This window comes from Mastigoproctus giganteus, chromosome 2 (assembly GCF_048544385.1).
Source record: "Mastigoproctus giganteus isolate SK-2022 chromosome 2, ASM4854438v1, whole genome shotgun sequence".
NCBI lineage: Eukaryota > Metazoa > Arthropoda > Arachnida > Uropygi > Thelyphonidae > Mastigoproctus > Mastigoproctus giganteus.
Window position 1 is genome coordinate 246,759,977 of NC_143576.1, and position 16,350 is coordinate 246,776,326.

The 16,350-nt window shown below is 37.8% G+C and overlaps 1 protein-coding gene across 1 annotated transcript in view; it reads right to left on the reverse strand.

Moving 5' to 3' along the window:
- The window catches only part of NitFhit (ntrilase and fragile histidine triad fusion protein NitFhit), a 61,510-nt gene that overhangs the window by 29,479 nt on the left and 15,681 nt on the right, over positions 1-16,350 (reverse strand). Inside the window, exons 5-6 of the mRNA XM_090369081.1 lie at positions 10,760-10,966; positions 6,849-6,959 (exon numbers count right to left, since the gene is read on the reverse strand). Coding sequence (XP_090225207.1) covers positions 6,849-6,959; positions 10,760-10,966 — 318 coding nt within the window. The remainder of the gene's footprint in view (positions 1-6,848; positions 6,960-10,759; positions 10,967-16,350) is intronic.

Genomic DNA, 16,350 nt, shown 5'->3' on the forward strand with positions numbered 1-16,350 from the left:
ATAAGACTTCAGTTATAGCTCGGACACAGCATGGTTTGGTAAGGGGAAGTCTTGTCTGACTAATTTGACTAATTTAATTGGATACTATGATGTAGTCACAAAGGAACTGGATGCAAAGAATAACTTTGATATCATATATATGGATCTTAGAAAGGCCTTTGATACTGTTGCACATGGAAGACTGCTGCAGAAATTGGAGCAGTGTGACATTGGAGGAAAATTGCTGCTATGGATAAAGGGATGGTTCAGTAGGAGAAGACAGAGAGTGGTAATCAATGGACACTGCTCTTCGTGGACTAATGTTATTAGTAGAGTCCCTCAGGGTTCAGTGTTGGGTCCATTGTTGTTTTCTGTATTTATAAATGATATTGATGATGGTATATCAGGCTTAATGTCCAAGTATGCAGACGATACAAAGGTTGGCAGGGTTGTTAATGACACTAATCCCAGAGTAATGTATCAACTCTGTGGTACCACACTAACAGTGGTAGAGAATGAAAAGGACCTGGGGGGAATTGTGCAGGCAGATATGAAGTTTTCTGAGTAGTGCAGATGGTCTGCAAGAGTAGCTCATGGTGTCCTGTCAATGATATACAGGAATTTTTCTAGCAGGGATAAGGAGGTGATTATCCCCTTGAGTACTGTATACAGGTCAGGAGGCCTCATTTTAAGAAGGATGTAGAGCTGTTGGAATGAGTACAGAGAAGGGCAACAAGATTAGTGAACAAAACAAAGGGTTGCTCTTATGAAGAAAGGCTTAAATTTTGCAAATTACAGTGTCTGGAGACCAGGCACCTATGAAGTGATCTGATTGAGGTGTATAAAGCCTTGAATGGTTTGAGCATGCTCAATGCTGATGGGATTCTTCCTCTTGCTCAGAATAATCGCCTGAGAGGGCATAAATTCAAATTGAGGAAAGGCGGTTGTAGGATAGATGTGCGGAAGTTTGCCTTTAGCCAGTGGGTGGTTGATTGCTGGAAGAAACTTCCATCTGTCGTTGTAGAAGTTGATAGCTTAAATAGATTCAAGGCAGAATTTGACAAACATTTGGAGTGAGGAGATGGGTGAAATAAGGGGTTTTTTTTTTTTTTTTGGCTGATGCTATATAAGCTTGCTTTCTTGCATCATGTGCCCTTTCTAATGCTAATGCTAATTAAGTAAAAGATCAGCTGCAATGGGACAGTGCAACTCAGTACTAGTTTAATATTCACATAACCTTTGTTATGCTTTCAGTCAGAAGTTTTTCTGCCACACACCAATTGGCTGTTCATTTAAACTCAGACATTATTCACCATTCAACACAAGGTTGTTAAATGAGGCTAAATGCTATCTAGCATTAGCATTAGTAGAGGCATACGATGCAAGAAAACAAGCTTATTCAGCATCAGCCCAAAAAAAAAAAAAAAAACCCTCTCCCATTTCACCCCTCCGTTCGTTCGAAATACCTGTCCAGTTGAGCTTTAAATTTGTTTAGGCTATCAACTTCAACAACAAGTGATGGAAGTCGGTTCCACCAACCAACCACCCGCTGGCCAAAGGCAAATTTCCGCACATCTATCCGACATCCGTCCTTCCTCAATTTGAATTTATGCCCTCTGAGGTGATTATTCTGAGAAAGATGAAGAATCCCATTGGCATTGAGCATGCTGAAACCATTCAAGGCCTTATACACCTCTATCAGATCACCTCGCCGGTGCCTAGTCTCCAGACTCTGTAATTTGCAAAACTTAAGCCTTTCTTCGTAAGAGCAACCCTTTGTTCCATTTACTAATCTTGTTGCCCTTCTCTGTACCCGTTCCAGCAGCTCTACATCCTTCTTGAAATGAGGCCTCCAGACCTGTATACAGTACTCAAGATGTGGCCTAACCATTGCCTTATACAAGGGAATAATCACCTCCTTATCCCTGCTAGAAAAATTCCTGTATATCATTGACAAGACACCATGAGCTACTCTTGCAGCTCGTCTGCACTGCTCAGAGAACTTCATATCTCCCTGCACAATTACCCCCAGGTCCTTTTCATTCTCCACCACTGTCAGTGTGGTACTGCAGAGTTGATACGTTGCTCTGGGGTTACTGTTTCCCATATGCAGTACTTTACATTTGTCAATGTTAAACTTCATTTGCCACCTCTCAGCCCATCTGTTCAACCTTTCCAGATCCTGTTGCAGCAGCATAGCGTCAGTAGTGTCCTTGACGACCCTGCCAACCTTTGTATCATCTGCAAACTTGGACATTAAACTTGATATCCCATCATCAATATCATTCATAAACACCGAAAACAACAACGGACCCAACACTGAACCTTGAGGAACTCCACTAATAACATTAGTCCACGTTGAGCAGTGTCCATTGATTACCACTCTCTGTCTTCTGCCACTCAACCATCCCCTTATCCATAGCAGCAATTTGCCTCCAATGCCACACTGCTCCAATTTGTGCAGCAGTCTTCCATGTGCAACAGTATCAAAAGCCTTTCTAAGATCCAAATATATAATATCAAAGTTATTCCCTGCATCCAGTTCTTTTGTGACTACATCATAGTATCCAATCAAATTGGTCAGGCAAGACCTGCCCTTAACAAAACCATGCTGCGTCTGAGCTATAACTGAATTCTTGTCTAGATGATCCTGCAGTGCTTCTTTAACCAGTGCCTCCATTAATTTACCTGGAACAGAAGTTAAACTAACAGGTCTATAATTACTTGTGTCAGCCTTTGATCCTCCTTTGTGAATTGGGGTTACATTTGCACATCTCCAGTCTATGGGTACCTCCCCTGAGTCCAAAGAAGCTCTCATAATTATGGCTAGGGGTTTGCATACTTCCTTTGCTGCCTCCTTTAATATAACTGGATAGATCCCATCCACCCCAGGTGCCTTTTTTATGTTTATCCTCAACAATCTCTCCTCCACTTTCCTCTCAGTTATTACAAAATCATCCAGCTCACTGCCAATGTTTACTTTACCTACATCATTCTCCTTCCTGAATAACTCCTCATGCGTGAATGTAGATGCAAAATACTCGTTTAGATTGTTAGCCACCTGAGCAGGATCCTCAACTGTTGAACCATCAATATCCAGTGGACCAATCTGATTCATCCCTTTCCTTCTCGAGTTCAAGTATGTAAAGAACTCTTTTCTGTTTTTCTTTGCATCCTTTGCCAAGGATTTTTCGTAGTCTGCCTTTGCCTGCCTAATCTCCTTTGTGACTTGGTTACAGACCAACTTATATCTATCATAGGCTTCCATGTCACCCATTAATTTATATGTATCCCATGCATTTTTCTTCTCTGCCACATGTCTCATTAGTTCATCTGACAACCATTTAGGCCTAAACCTTGAACAATATTTCTTAGTTGGTATGTAAAGCCTGGTAGCCTCCAAGATTAGTTCCTTGAATGCTTCCCATTTTGAGTTTGCTGTTGGTAACATCATCAGTATATCTGATGAGAAATCAGTAGGTTCTGAAGCTAGTGGTAACAGAACCTTCAAGTTTATAATGAATAATGGATTTGCCTCCTTTGATGATGTTTTCAATTAAAAAAAAAATTAGTAATATTTGGTCAATTCATGAATAACAGAATCATTTCTAAAGTAAACGTACATCCAAGACAATTACTATCAATAGAATTACTATCAATAGAATTACTAGACAATTACTATCAATAGAATTACTAGACAATTACTATCAAAAGAATTCTCAAGACAGGAAAACTTATGAATGCAGAGAAACGTTTATTATCAAAGTATTATTCAAAATTTTATTTAGTACTCAGTATGTGCAACCATTTTTAGGAAGGCAGCTTTCTGCACGATGCATATTTTATAAATTTGTCCTCTACTGAAAAGAAACTAGCTATTTTTCCCTTGAACACTAGATTCTCTACTCCAACTTCCTTGGGAGGCAACTTTTTCAATGGTCAACAACAACTTCATTGCCTGAAGGTGAGCTTCATGACATCTAATCTTCTGTTGCTCCCTAAAATTTTATATTCATGCCCCCTTATTGTAGTTTCATCAGCCATCCCTTTAGTCTCTGCAGTCACATCTTCTAAAACATTACTCATAGGGACAATCCCTAGCACTCCCAGCTAATCTAGTTGCCCTTTTTTGGGCCCTCTACAAATTCTGTGTCCTTTTTTGTTATGTGGGGGCAGTTCCAGACATGAATATAATATACTGCATCTGGTCTCACCATCATTTCATAACATCCTTTGTCCTGCTGCACAGATCCTACAGATCACTGATAATAAACCCCGAGTCTTCCTGGCTGCCTGCTTAAACTGCTAAGAAATTTCATCTCTACCAGTATTATAACTCCTAAATCTTTCTCATCCTGAACCACATTTAATTTGCTGCTGTCAAGTGTGTAAATCACAATGGGATTTCTTTAGATTAAACTTCAGTTACCATCTTTCCGACCATGTAACAGATCTAAGCCATTCTAAAGTAGCATAGCCTGGTCTTATTCACCAGCCTGGATATTGCACCAAACCATCCACAAATTCTAACAGCTTCCCCTGAATACCTTCATCAATGCCACTGATGAAAATCAGAAACAAATGGAGTCTTAAAATTGAACTCTGAGAGACTCCCTGCTTGCTACACTAGTCCACTCTGAAGAATGTCAGTTTATTATCCTCTGCTTCCTTTCCATTTAAGAATCTTTACAATGATCTCAGCACACTCCAGCTTGTATGGTAGCCTCTCATAGAATAAAAAGATTCATTAAAATCCAGGTATACAATACTTAAACTGTTTCCTGTATCTAAATGCTCTCTGATTTCATCAGAATAATTAAGCAGATTTGTCAAGCAAGACTTCACAAACCCAGCTTGTAATCCCTTTACGAACTCAATCTCACTGCCTATAGTTACCCATTTCCACCTTAATTCCTTCCTTATAAATGAGCAAGACGTGCACTTCTCCAGTCCAAAAGAATCACCCCAAAATCTAATGATGATCTAAGTACCATTCCTAACTGCATGGAGAACTCCTCTGTCACATTCTATAACTTCTTTATTTTTATTTATTTATTTTTTTTAATTCCAAACACGAAAAGTATTAGAACCTCGGGATTCCTCCTCTTGCTCAGACTATGCACATGAGGGATCATAAATTCAAACTGAGGAAAGATGATTGCAGAATAAATGTGTGGAAGTTTGCCTTCAGCCAATGGTGGTTGATTGCTGGAACAGGCTTCCATCCATTGTTGTGGAAGTGGATAGTTTGAATAATTTCAAGGAAGACTTAGACAAACTATTGGAGGGGCTGATTAGGTGAAATGGGATTTTTTTTTTTTTGGCTGATGCTGTATCAGTTTTCTTCCATGCATCATTTGCTACTATTTATACTAATAATAAAACAGAAGCCCTTTCCTTTGCCTTTGACCACTGAAATTTCCTTGGGCACTGTACTGTAGTATAAAATAAAATAACAATATAATTTATTTCTTGGGAGAAAGTCATGGGAAGTAACAAATTCTAATAAAAGATTAGCCAACACTGCACTCTAAAGTAGAGTTTTAAAGACAACCAATGATTTGAATTTATCAAAATAAACTGATAATATTCTTAGATAGATCACAGGATGGCTGCAGAGCAGGAGTCAGAAAGTATGATTAATGGTTACTGTTCAGATTGAAGTAATATCAGAGGTCCCTCAAGGATTGACGCTGGGATCACCACTCTTGCTGATTTTTCTTAAATGACATCCATGAAGGGATATAGGGCACAAGGTCAAATTCTGAGATGTCATGATTGGGAGAGAATTTAATGATCAGAAACAAGCAAAGCTTCTTCAGGATAACTTAGAATTCAAGGATGGTCAGAGAAGTGGCAGCTATGTTCTAATGCCGTAAAATGCAAGGTCATTTTAGAATAGCAACCCCAAACTGCCTTCTATACTTGATGGGGTTGAAGTAAAACAAGTAGCTGAATAAAAGGATTTGGGGGGGGGGGTTGCAAGGAGGACCATGGTATCATCTCAATAACATAATGGACATTTGCTTGTAGAGACAGGGAGGTTATAACACACCATATAAAGCAAATGTAAAACTGCACTTGAAATATTGTATCAAAATATGGAGACTGCACCTAAAAAAAGACATTGGGCTATGTGAAAGGGTTCAAAGATGGGCAGCTAGCTTGGTGCAACCTTTTAATAGGTTGATAAAGACTTCAACCATATGATAAAGACTTCAAATCCATATGATAAAGACTTCAAATAAGTGGACTACAGAGTTTGGTAATGAGGAACCTAGTGGGAGAAACCTGATTGAGATCTATACATATCTGAGAGGGGATAAGAAAATTCATAAAGGCCAATTTTTCATTGTTATAAATGATTCCTAGGAACTACACATTTAAATTTCAAGGGAAGAGGTTTAGGCTGGATTGGAAAATTTCCTTTTAGTCAGGGAATTGCAATTACTGGAATAAGTTAACTCTGGTGGGAGTTGAGGCTGACAGCTTGACAGAATTATTCAAAATCTTTGAATTTCCCCAAGTATATTAATATTGTATTCAATACAATAATATTTACAAATCAAAGAACTTGTTAAAGAGTAGTACTTGTTAACTTCTTATCAATGTTTAGCTTCTTATCAATAAGTTTGAATTATTCTAGTGAATAATTCAAACTTATTGATAAGAAGCTAAACACCTTATACAAAATAATTACACCCTTTTAAAAGGGAAGGAGAAAGAAATAATCATCTTGAAATAATATAGTAAACAACATAAACAATAACACTACTACTACAAATCATAATAATAATAATAATAATAACTGTATGTATGTAAAAAAATAAACTTCTGTATGTTAAACAGAAAAAAATATATATGTATACCTCCCAATGAGCCATTCCTGTTGTTTGAGTAAAAGCTGAAGGGTAAGTCAAGATTTCTGCACCAGCTTTTGCCAAAGATAGTGAAAATTCTGGGAAACGTAAATCATAACACTGCCATGTTAAGTGAACAACAAAGCAAAAATATCATATCGTATAATCAACCAATGTTATATATTTACAGAAACACTCAATATTAAACACAGCTTAAAGAAATTTACAAACATTAATTTGAATCTGCAGTGTTACAATTTCTGGATCTTTGATAATTCATTTCTGTGAATGTGTAACTTCTGGAACTCGTTTCTTTTGAGATTTTTGATTTCCACAAATGAGCAATTGCTGTTCTACTTCAGGAAACTTACTATTTTATTATTATATATGTAGTATATTCAAAAAGTTCTCAGAATGTTATTTTAGTTTATTTTATTTTCAATTATAAATGAACACATACCCTTCAACAAAAATTTTCTTCAAAGTAGTGTTCCTGAACTTGAACACATTTTTGCTAAGTGACTGAATTGTGGTTAAACAATCCAGAAGTCATTTTGTTGCCATCTTTACCACTTTTATTGCACACATTTCTGCAATGGTTTTACTTTCAGAAAAAGAAAAAACTGAATGGTGCTAAATCCAGCAAGTAAGGTTCATGCTTCAATGCTCTCATTTCCATGTTGTAAAATCAAACCTTCTTGAATGTATTTCTCCAGTCTTTCTTTCTTTCTTTTTTTTTTTTTTGTAATTGTATTTCTCAAATATCAAAACATATCTGAATGTATAGCTCTTTAGCTGCAGTTTGGCTTTCTAGCATGAATTCAAAGTAGAAAATACTTTTTTTGTGATTTAAAAAAAAAAAAAATACACTTTCAACATCACTTTAGTTTTGCTCATATCTTTGCACAAGCCTATGACTGTGCTTTTAAATCCTGACTGTTGTAATAATTTAAGAATTTCATGTGGAGATTTTTTTTAATAGCACACAAAATTTGATGGTATATTTCTCAGTTACTGCCACTTTTATTGTTATCACAGCAAAAAAGAGAATGCAATGTTACCTTACATACTTGAATATGTACTGTGGCTGTGAGTTATCTGTTAACCTATAAACATGTCAAAACTTGTATACAACTTCTAGATAAGTGTATCAAAGTGTGGGGCATGTATTAGTGTTGAGGGTAGTCAAGCAACACCGATGCACACAACTCTGCTATCAGTTCTCTTGTGTTGAGATAGTTCCCTGTAAATGCCAGAAAGTGTGAATGACGTATTGTTAATGTTGTGTAACATAGGGTTCTGGTATTCTTCTGGTCTCTTCACCTAGGGGCTCATGAAGCACCACAGACCCCCCCCCCCTAGTTTCCATCCACGGCATGGGGAAATAGGCCAGCTGTTGTTGTTGTTGTTTGGTTTTTAGGAGCATTAGCAACTAAGGCCATATTGCTCCTGGGATATGCGGTGGTCATTCTCTGACCTTTCCGCATCTTCCGTATTTGATGGTCACTGGCTCAAACCCCGGTCTAATCAAAAAGCGAGTGCTATGCACTGCTGCTCCTGCCCACCTTGCTACGGAGGCGCCGAGCTAGGCCAGGGAGTCTGGAATAAATACACTGGCTAGGATGTCTCTGGGGTTGTCTGAGCTTCCCAGGGAGGGCCCACCCATCCACACGTGCACACACACACAAAAAAGTTGGCTGCATGAGACCAAACAACTAATTGATGCAGCCATAGGCAATTGAGCACATAGTGGTCTATCAAGACAGCTTATGGGGTTATGTCAATGATATACAGAAAATTTCCTAGCAGGAATAATGAGATGATTATTCCATTGTATAAAGAAATGGTCAGGCCACATCCTGAGTACTGCATATAGGTCTGGAGGCCTCGTTTTAGGAAGGTTGTTCTTGTTGTTATTATTTAGGAGCATTAGCAACTAAGGCCATACTGCTCTGAGGATATGTGGTGGTCATTCCCTGACCTTTCCGCATCCTCCGTATTTGGTGGCTCACGGGCTCGAACCCCGGTCTAATCAAGAAGCATGTGCTACGCACTGCTGCTCCTGCCCACCTGGCTATGGAGGTGCCTTTTAGGAAGAATGTAGAGCTGTTGAACAAGAACAGAGAAGGGCAATGAGATGGGTGAGTGGCTACAAACTGTAGTGCCTACAGTTTGTAGTGAGCTAAACAAGGGTTACAAACTGTAGACACTATCCGCCAAGATCACAGGAACAAATTCTGATGTCTCTTACCACATGACCAAGAAAGGCTTCAATTCTGCAAATTGCAGCTGTTTGTTGTTTGTTTGTTATTTGGTTTTTAGGAGCATTAGCAACTAAGGCCATATTGCTCCGGGAAATGCGGTGGTCATTCCCTGACCTTTCCGCATCCTCCGTATTTGGTTGTGACAGGCTCGAACTCCAGTCTAATCAAGAACTGTGTGCTATGCACTGCTGCTCCTTCCCACCTGGCTACAGAGGTGCCCTCACATTGCAGCATCTGGACAATAGCAACCTGCAAGGTGATCTGATTGAGGTGTTTAAGACTTTGAATGGACTGAGCAAGCTCAATGCTGATGGTATTCTTCCTCTTGTTCACACTATACACAATGAGGGGGCACAAATTCAACCTGAGAAAGGACCGATTGTAGAACAGATGTATGGAAGTTTGCCTTTAGTCAACGGGTGATTGATGTTGGAACAAATTTCCAGTTGTTGTGGAAGTTGATAGCTTAAATAAATTTAAGGAAGAACCACAAAAACTATTGGATGAAACAGATAGGTGAAATGGGAATTTTTTTTTTTTTTTTTTTTTGGCTAAAGCTGTATAAGCTTTCTTTCTTGCATCATTTGCTAATGCTAACAGGAACCTTGAAAAGGTAACCATCTTGCTCCTCGGCTTGGCTCCTCTTACTCTGAAGAATAAATCAACATCCCAGAACACCTCCAGCTATCATACAGGCTAACCCTGGTCACACTACTAACAAGAATACACAAAGAAGTCTCTGACAACAGAGCAGAGAATGACACTGGTAAGCAATAAGGCAAGATTGCTTGCTGAGCAGTTAACTCAGCACAAAGTAAGTGGTCTCCCAGGGTCTTCTCCTTCCCTCTGTCACCCAAATGGCTGGCTTGGGTGTCAGCTAAACAAGGGCTGCTACAAACTGTAGGCACTTATCCATCACATGCTCTTTAAATAGACCAGGGTTCAAGCCCCTGACTGCTAAATACAGTCAATCTGCCAACCCGCACTGGACTAGTGTGGCAGATTATGGTCCATTTCCTTCAGCATGAATTGTTGAGGAGGCTTCCATCCTGCAGTGGGTTGATAATGGCTGCAGTTTACCTTTATCCCCAGGGGCTCACATCTGGTGAGTATGGGCTCGGCACACCCAGGGTCCTCAGCTGGATATCATCATTCTTCTCTTTCTTGGTGACTCCCTTCTACTTCTCTCTCTCTCAGGGTAACTCAGAAATTTATTTTAGCTGGTGCAGCATAAGCCTCAGGCTTCCTGGCACTATATGGCTAGTAATAATAATAAATTAATGATAATAGGACAAATTGCAATGCCTCTTACCACATGACCTGGCTTTCAGATTCCATTCTGTTCCCAGTTCTTTGTGCCATTTAGAATGAAAGTGTAATGGCTGTATAGAGTATTATATTATTACTAATTTACTATCTATTTTTTTACCACAGAAGGAAGCACAATTCCTCCAAACATATGGCTTTTGATATAATTGTTAAGTTACTGAACTAGTTAAATTATGTACAAACAATATAGTATTGTGTAATGTATTTTAATGTTTTAATATTTTAAGCAAATTAGTCAATGACTGTTATCTACGAAAATCATAAAGATGAATATCTCCTTCAAGAACTAATTAAATTAATAAATATCCACACAATAGTAAAGGATACAATTCCTAACCCAACTTTGCCAACAGGGGTGTCAATTGGCTTGATGATTTTATCTCCAGGAATGGTATAATCACTTTCTCTAAGGCGCACACCCCCTGGAACATCAATATTAAAAAGATGAAGTTTACGATAGACAGCACTTATCTGTCCTAATTCACTAATTATTATGTGTGCATTACTGACACGCTGCAGATCTAGAGATGGTCCCTATTGTAGAAATATGAATAATGAGTGCCTGAATCACAGAAATAAAAAAAAAAGTTCACATTTAAATTTAAAAGTCAAAAATATATGATTTCTTTAGCAAAAGCTTAAAGCTTTGTTTAAATATCCATAAATATGCAATTTACGAAGTAACACATTAAATATAATTCAACTGCGACATTTAATATCGGCAATTATTCTAACAAATGATTTTATGTTAAAGATGATTAGTGCTTCTGTCATTGGATAACAGTTGTTTAGGATTTATTAAAGATTAATTGAAAGACTAATTATACAAGGCTGTATCAATTAAAAATAAAAATAAAAAGAATAATAATAAAACTGAAGTAATAATGACCACAAAAGTGATGTTCCCCTTCAATTACCAAGGTATAGGTAACCTGACTGCTTTTGAGATTTTTATGATCCATACTACCGATGATATTTCATGTGGTCAATCAGAGAAAAAAAATAACTAGATTTATAAAAATATTTAGATAGCATAGAAGCAATGGTGGGCTCTCCCTCTTAATTGACGAAACTTGAAGGAATTAAGCATTGAATATTCAGGATTAAAATATATTACAAAGGATAAAGAAATATAGGAAGGATGACTGGTGTATCTTTTATCAATTTATTCTTAATTTTTTTTCATTGCATTACTCACTAAGAAAATTTGTATGCTCAACGTTTAGCAATAATTATGAGAATTGTAACAAAACTGTGAACTTCAATTGGACCTGAAAAATTAAGCACTATCAACTTCTAGAATAACTGAGCAAATCAGGTTCAGAACATGGAGAAGAGCACTTTTTACAAGTGAGATGGTGAAGCAAAGAAAATATTTGAAAAAAAGTTTTGGAAATGAAAGATGAAATCAGTTCATCTCGTATTAATTGCTTCATTTTTCAGTAGGCAAACATAAAACACTTAAATGGCTGAATAAGCTTCAAGGAGAAAACAAATTACTGTAGAATTTTTTTCAGCTGGTCTGTGCTTGTTGACAGGAGAGGCTGCTTCTACAGGGATGGGGGTACACTTAAATAAAAAGGGTGCAAGAATATTTGCTGATGCTATCAAGGCAGTGTTAGATGGGTCGGAAAACTGCTGCTTGTTGACAGGAGAGACTGCTTCTACAGAGATGGGGTACACTTAAATAAAAAAGGTGCAAGAATATTTGCTGATGCTATCAAGGCAGTGTCAGGTGGGTCGGAAAACTGCTAGATTGAGGGGATACACAGACTAAAAGGTTAACAGTGGCCGCAGGCAGAGGCAAAAGTGAGAGGGAGTAATACCCTTTTTCTGATTATCAGCAGTGATTATTCATGCAATAAGAGTTTGCAGATGGAGGAGCCACTGGGTGAAAGTGATCACAATGTACTGATATGGGAATTACTTAAAGATATTACTACTATGAAGGCTAAAGGGAAGGACTTTTGCTTTTGTAAAGGTGACTACAGGGGTCTCAGATAGTTTTTAAATTCTGTACAGTGGGATCAACTGATGATGTTACCAATGTTGAATTCTAAATGGGAAGCAAGCCTTCAGGGACTGAATCTTGGAGGCTACTAGGCTTTTCATTCCAACTAAGAAATACTGTTCAAGGTTCAGGCCTAAATCGATGTCAGATGAATTAATGAGGCTTGTGATAGAGACAGGATATTAGAGCTGGAAAAGGAATTAAAAAATGTGAATTGGAGTATCATCGGTTTGGCTGAAACAAGAAGAAGAAATGAATCACTTATAAGTTTATCAAGTGGAAATCTGCTGTACACCAATGGAAACAGTGAAAGGAGTGAAGGTGGAGTTGGGTTTCTGGTCCATAAAGATTTTAAAAACAACATTTTGGAATTCAAAAGTACATCACCAAGAGTGTCAAGACTAATACTGAAGATTTCTAAGAGATACAAGCTAAAGATTATAATGATTTATGCACCAACATCGAGCCATGATGATGAAGAGGTTGAAGAAATGTACACCGAAATTGAGAGTCTTCTAGATGAGCAGAAAACCCACTACACTATTCTTATGGGAGACTTCAATGCTAAGGTTGGAAAAAGACAAAATAGTGCAGAAAGGGGAACTATAGGAAATTTTGGAATTGGTGAAAGAAATGAAAGAGGTGAAAGACTTGTGGAATTTGCAGAATCTCAAGGACTGTCAGTAATGAACACTTTTTTCAAGAAAAGGGTGAACAGAAAGTGGACATGGAAGAGTCCAAATGGATTAACTACTAATGAAATCGACTTCATCGTCACTAACAGAAGATATATTGTGAATGATGTTACCGTCCTGAATAAGATAAATGTTGGAAGTGATCACAGAATGGTAAGATGTACACTTGATATAGATGTAGGAAAGGAAAGGAAAAAAACTGACTCGAGTAAATAATACAAAGGTCTTTGAGATAACAGAAGAGGAGAAAAAGCAGTATGTACTGGAACTTAAGAACAAGTATGAGCTTCTGCAGACTGCTGAGGACCAAGATATCGACGAGGAATATTACAACTTTTTGAAAGTGATAAAGCCTAAGAAACCTATAGGGAAAAAGAAATCCAAAGAAGAAAAAATTAGTCAAGACACACTTGTCACGATGAACCGAAGACGACAAATGAAAAGCAAGAAAAACACTGACAGGGAGAAAATTGAGTATACTGAGTTATGCAAAGCTATTAGAAAGAGACTCAGAGAGGACATAAGAAGATTTAACACAAGAAAAGTAGAACAAGCATTAAGGGAAAACAAAGGATTTAAATCAGCAGCCATGAGCAGTAATACAGAAAGACAAATGATACTGAAACTGAAGAATAGCGATGGTGTACTTATAAACAGCAGAGAAGGCATAATTCAAATAGCAGAAGACTACTATAGAGAATTATACAAGGAGCAGGGGAATGATGCCAGCAGTGGGGAAGATAGATTGCAAAGTAGCAACACATACGACATACCCAATATTCTTCCTGATGAGGTAGAACATGCATTGAAGAAAATGAAGAATCAGAAAGCCCCGGGGGAAGATGAAGTTACTGTAGAGTTGTTAAAATTGGGAGGGAGAGACATAACACAAAAACTGGCAGGGCTCTTCACAAAATGCATTAGAAAAGGTGTGACACCTAAGCAGTGGAATAATGCAATCATAGTTTTGCTGCATAAGAAAGGAGATAAATCAGAAATTGGAAATTACAGACCAATTAGCTTGTTATCGCATATCTACAAGTTGTTCACAAGGGTCATTACTAACAGATTAGAAAGAATACTTGATGAGAATCAACCGAAAGAGCAAGCTGGCTTTAGGACAGGATTCTCAACTATGGATCACCTTCACATAATATCACAGCTAATGGAGAAAGCAAATGAATATAAAACACCATTATGCCTGGCATTTGTGGATTATGAAAAGGCATTTGACTCCATACAACATAAGGCAATGTTTCGGGCACTGGAAAGACAAGGCATTGATACCCCATATATTATGATTTTGAAGAAAATATATGAGAGTGCTACCTCCTTTATTAGGCTAGACAAAGACAGTAGGAAATTTAAAATTGAGAAAGGAGTTCGACAAGGAGACACAATATCTCCGAAGCTGTTTACTGCTGCCCTTGAGGAAGCTTTCAGAAGATTAGACTGGTCGCAGAAAGGAGTCAATGTGAACGGAGAGTACCTAAACCATTTACGATTTGCAGATGACATTGTCGTCATAAGCCATGATCCTAAAGAATTAGAGGAAAATCTTAATCAGTTATGCACATTTAGTAAGGATTTTGGACTAAAAATGAATATGGCTAAAACAAAAGTAATGATGAACAAGTATGCCACGGAAAGGGAAATAATGATTGAAGGAGCAGTAATTGAAAATGTGGTGTCATATACTTATCTGGGACAAGTTATTAGCTGTAATAATGATAAATGGCTGGAACTCAAGAGAAGAATAAATTTTGGATGGATAGCATTCAGGAAATATAGTCACATACTGAAGAGCAATATCCCAGTTTGTCTGAAACGTAAAATAATGAACCAATGTATACTCCCCACCATGACTTATGGAAGTGAAACTTGGGCACTCACCAAAAGAATGGAAGAGAAGTTGAGAACTACACAGCGAAGAATGGAGCGAATCATATTGGGAATTAGACTGTTAGATAAGAAGAGAAACACATGGATTAGGCAAAAAACTCAAGTAAAGGACATTCTTATCAAAACTAAAGAACTAAAATGGTCTAGGGCAGGACACATAGCCTGAAGACACGATGACAGATGGACTAAGAAAATAACAGAATGGTATCCAAGAGGAGCTAGAAGAAAACCTGGAAGACAAAGGCGGAGATGGATAGATGAAATTCATGAGTTTGTGGGTAGTAAATGGATGGCCAGTGCTCAAAACAGAAGGAACTGGAAAGTTGCTGGAGAGGTCTTCATCCTGCACTGGATTGAAAATGGCTGATGATGATGATGTAGCAGAGAAGAAAAATGTATGCGATGCATATAAATTATCAGGTGACACAGAAGCCTGTGGCAGATATCAGTTTGTCTGTAATCAAGTTAGAAAGAAGGTTTGGCAGACGAAGGCAGATTACAAGAAATCTTTGGCAAAGAATGCAAAGAAAAACAACAGAGTTCTTTACTTATGAAAACTCTAGAAGAAAAGGGATTAATCAGATTGGACCACTTAACATAGATGGGTTGACTACTGATGATCATGCTCAGGTAGCTGATAAACTGAATGAGTATTTTGCATCTACATTCACACATTCAATGAGGAGGATGTCAGAAGGGAATCAAACTCTAACAGGGAGCTAAGTGATTTTGTAATAACTGAGAGGAAAGTGGAGGAGAAATTGTTGAAGTTAAACATAAGGAAGGCACCTGGGGTAGACGGGATCTATACAGTTATATTAAAGGAGGCAGCAAAGGAAGTAAGCAACCCCTTGGCCATAATTATGAGAGCTTCCTTGGATTCAGGGGAAGTCCCCATGGACTGGAGTGCAAAAGTATCACCAATTCACAAAGGGGGTTCAAGAGGTAACAAAAGTAACTATAGACCTGTTAGTTGAACTTCCAGGGAAAATAATGGATTTACTGTTTAAAGAAGCATTGCAGGATCATCCAGACAAGACTGCAGTAATAGTTAAGACATAGCATGGGTTTGTTAAAGGGAGGTCTTGTCTGACCAATTTGATTGGATACTATGATGTGGTCACAAAGGAACTGAATGTCAAAAAATAATTTTGATATCATATACTTGGATTTCAGGAAAGTTTTTAATACTGTTGCATATGGAAAACTGCTGTACAAATTGGAGAGGTATCGCATTAAAGGTAAGTTGTTACAATGGATAAAGGGATGGTTGAGTGGGAGACGACAGAGAGTGGTAATCAATGGACACT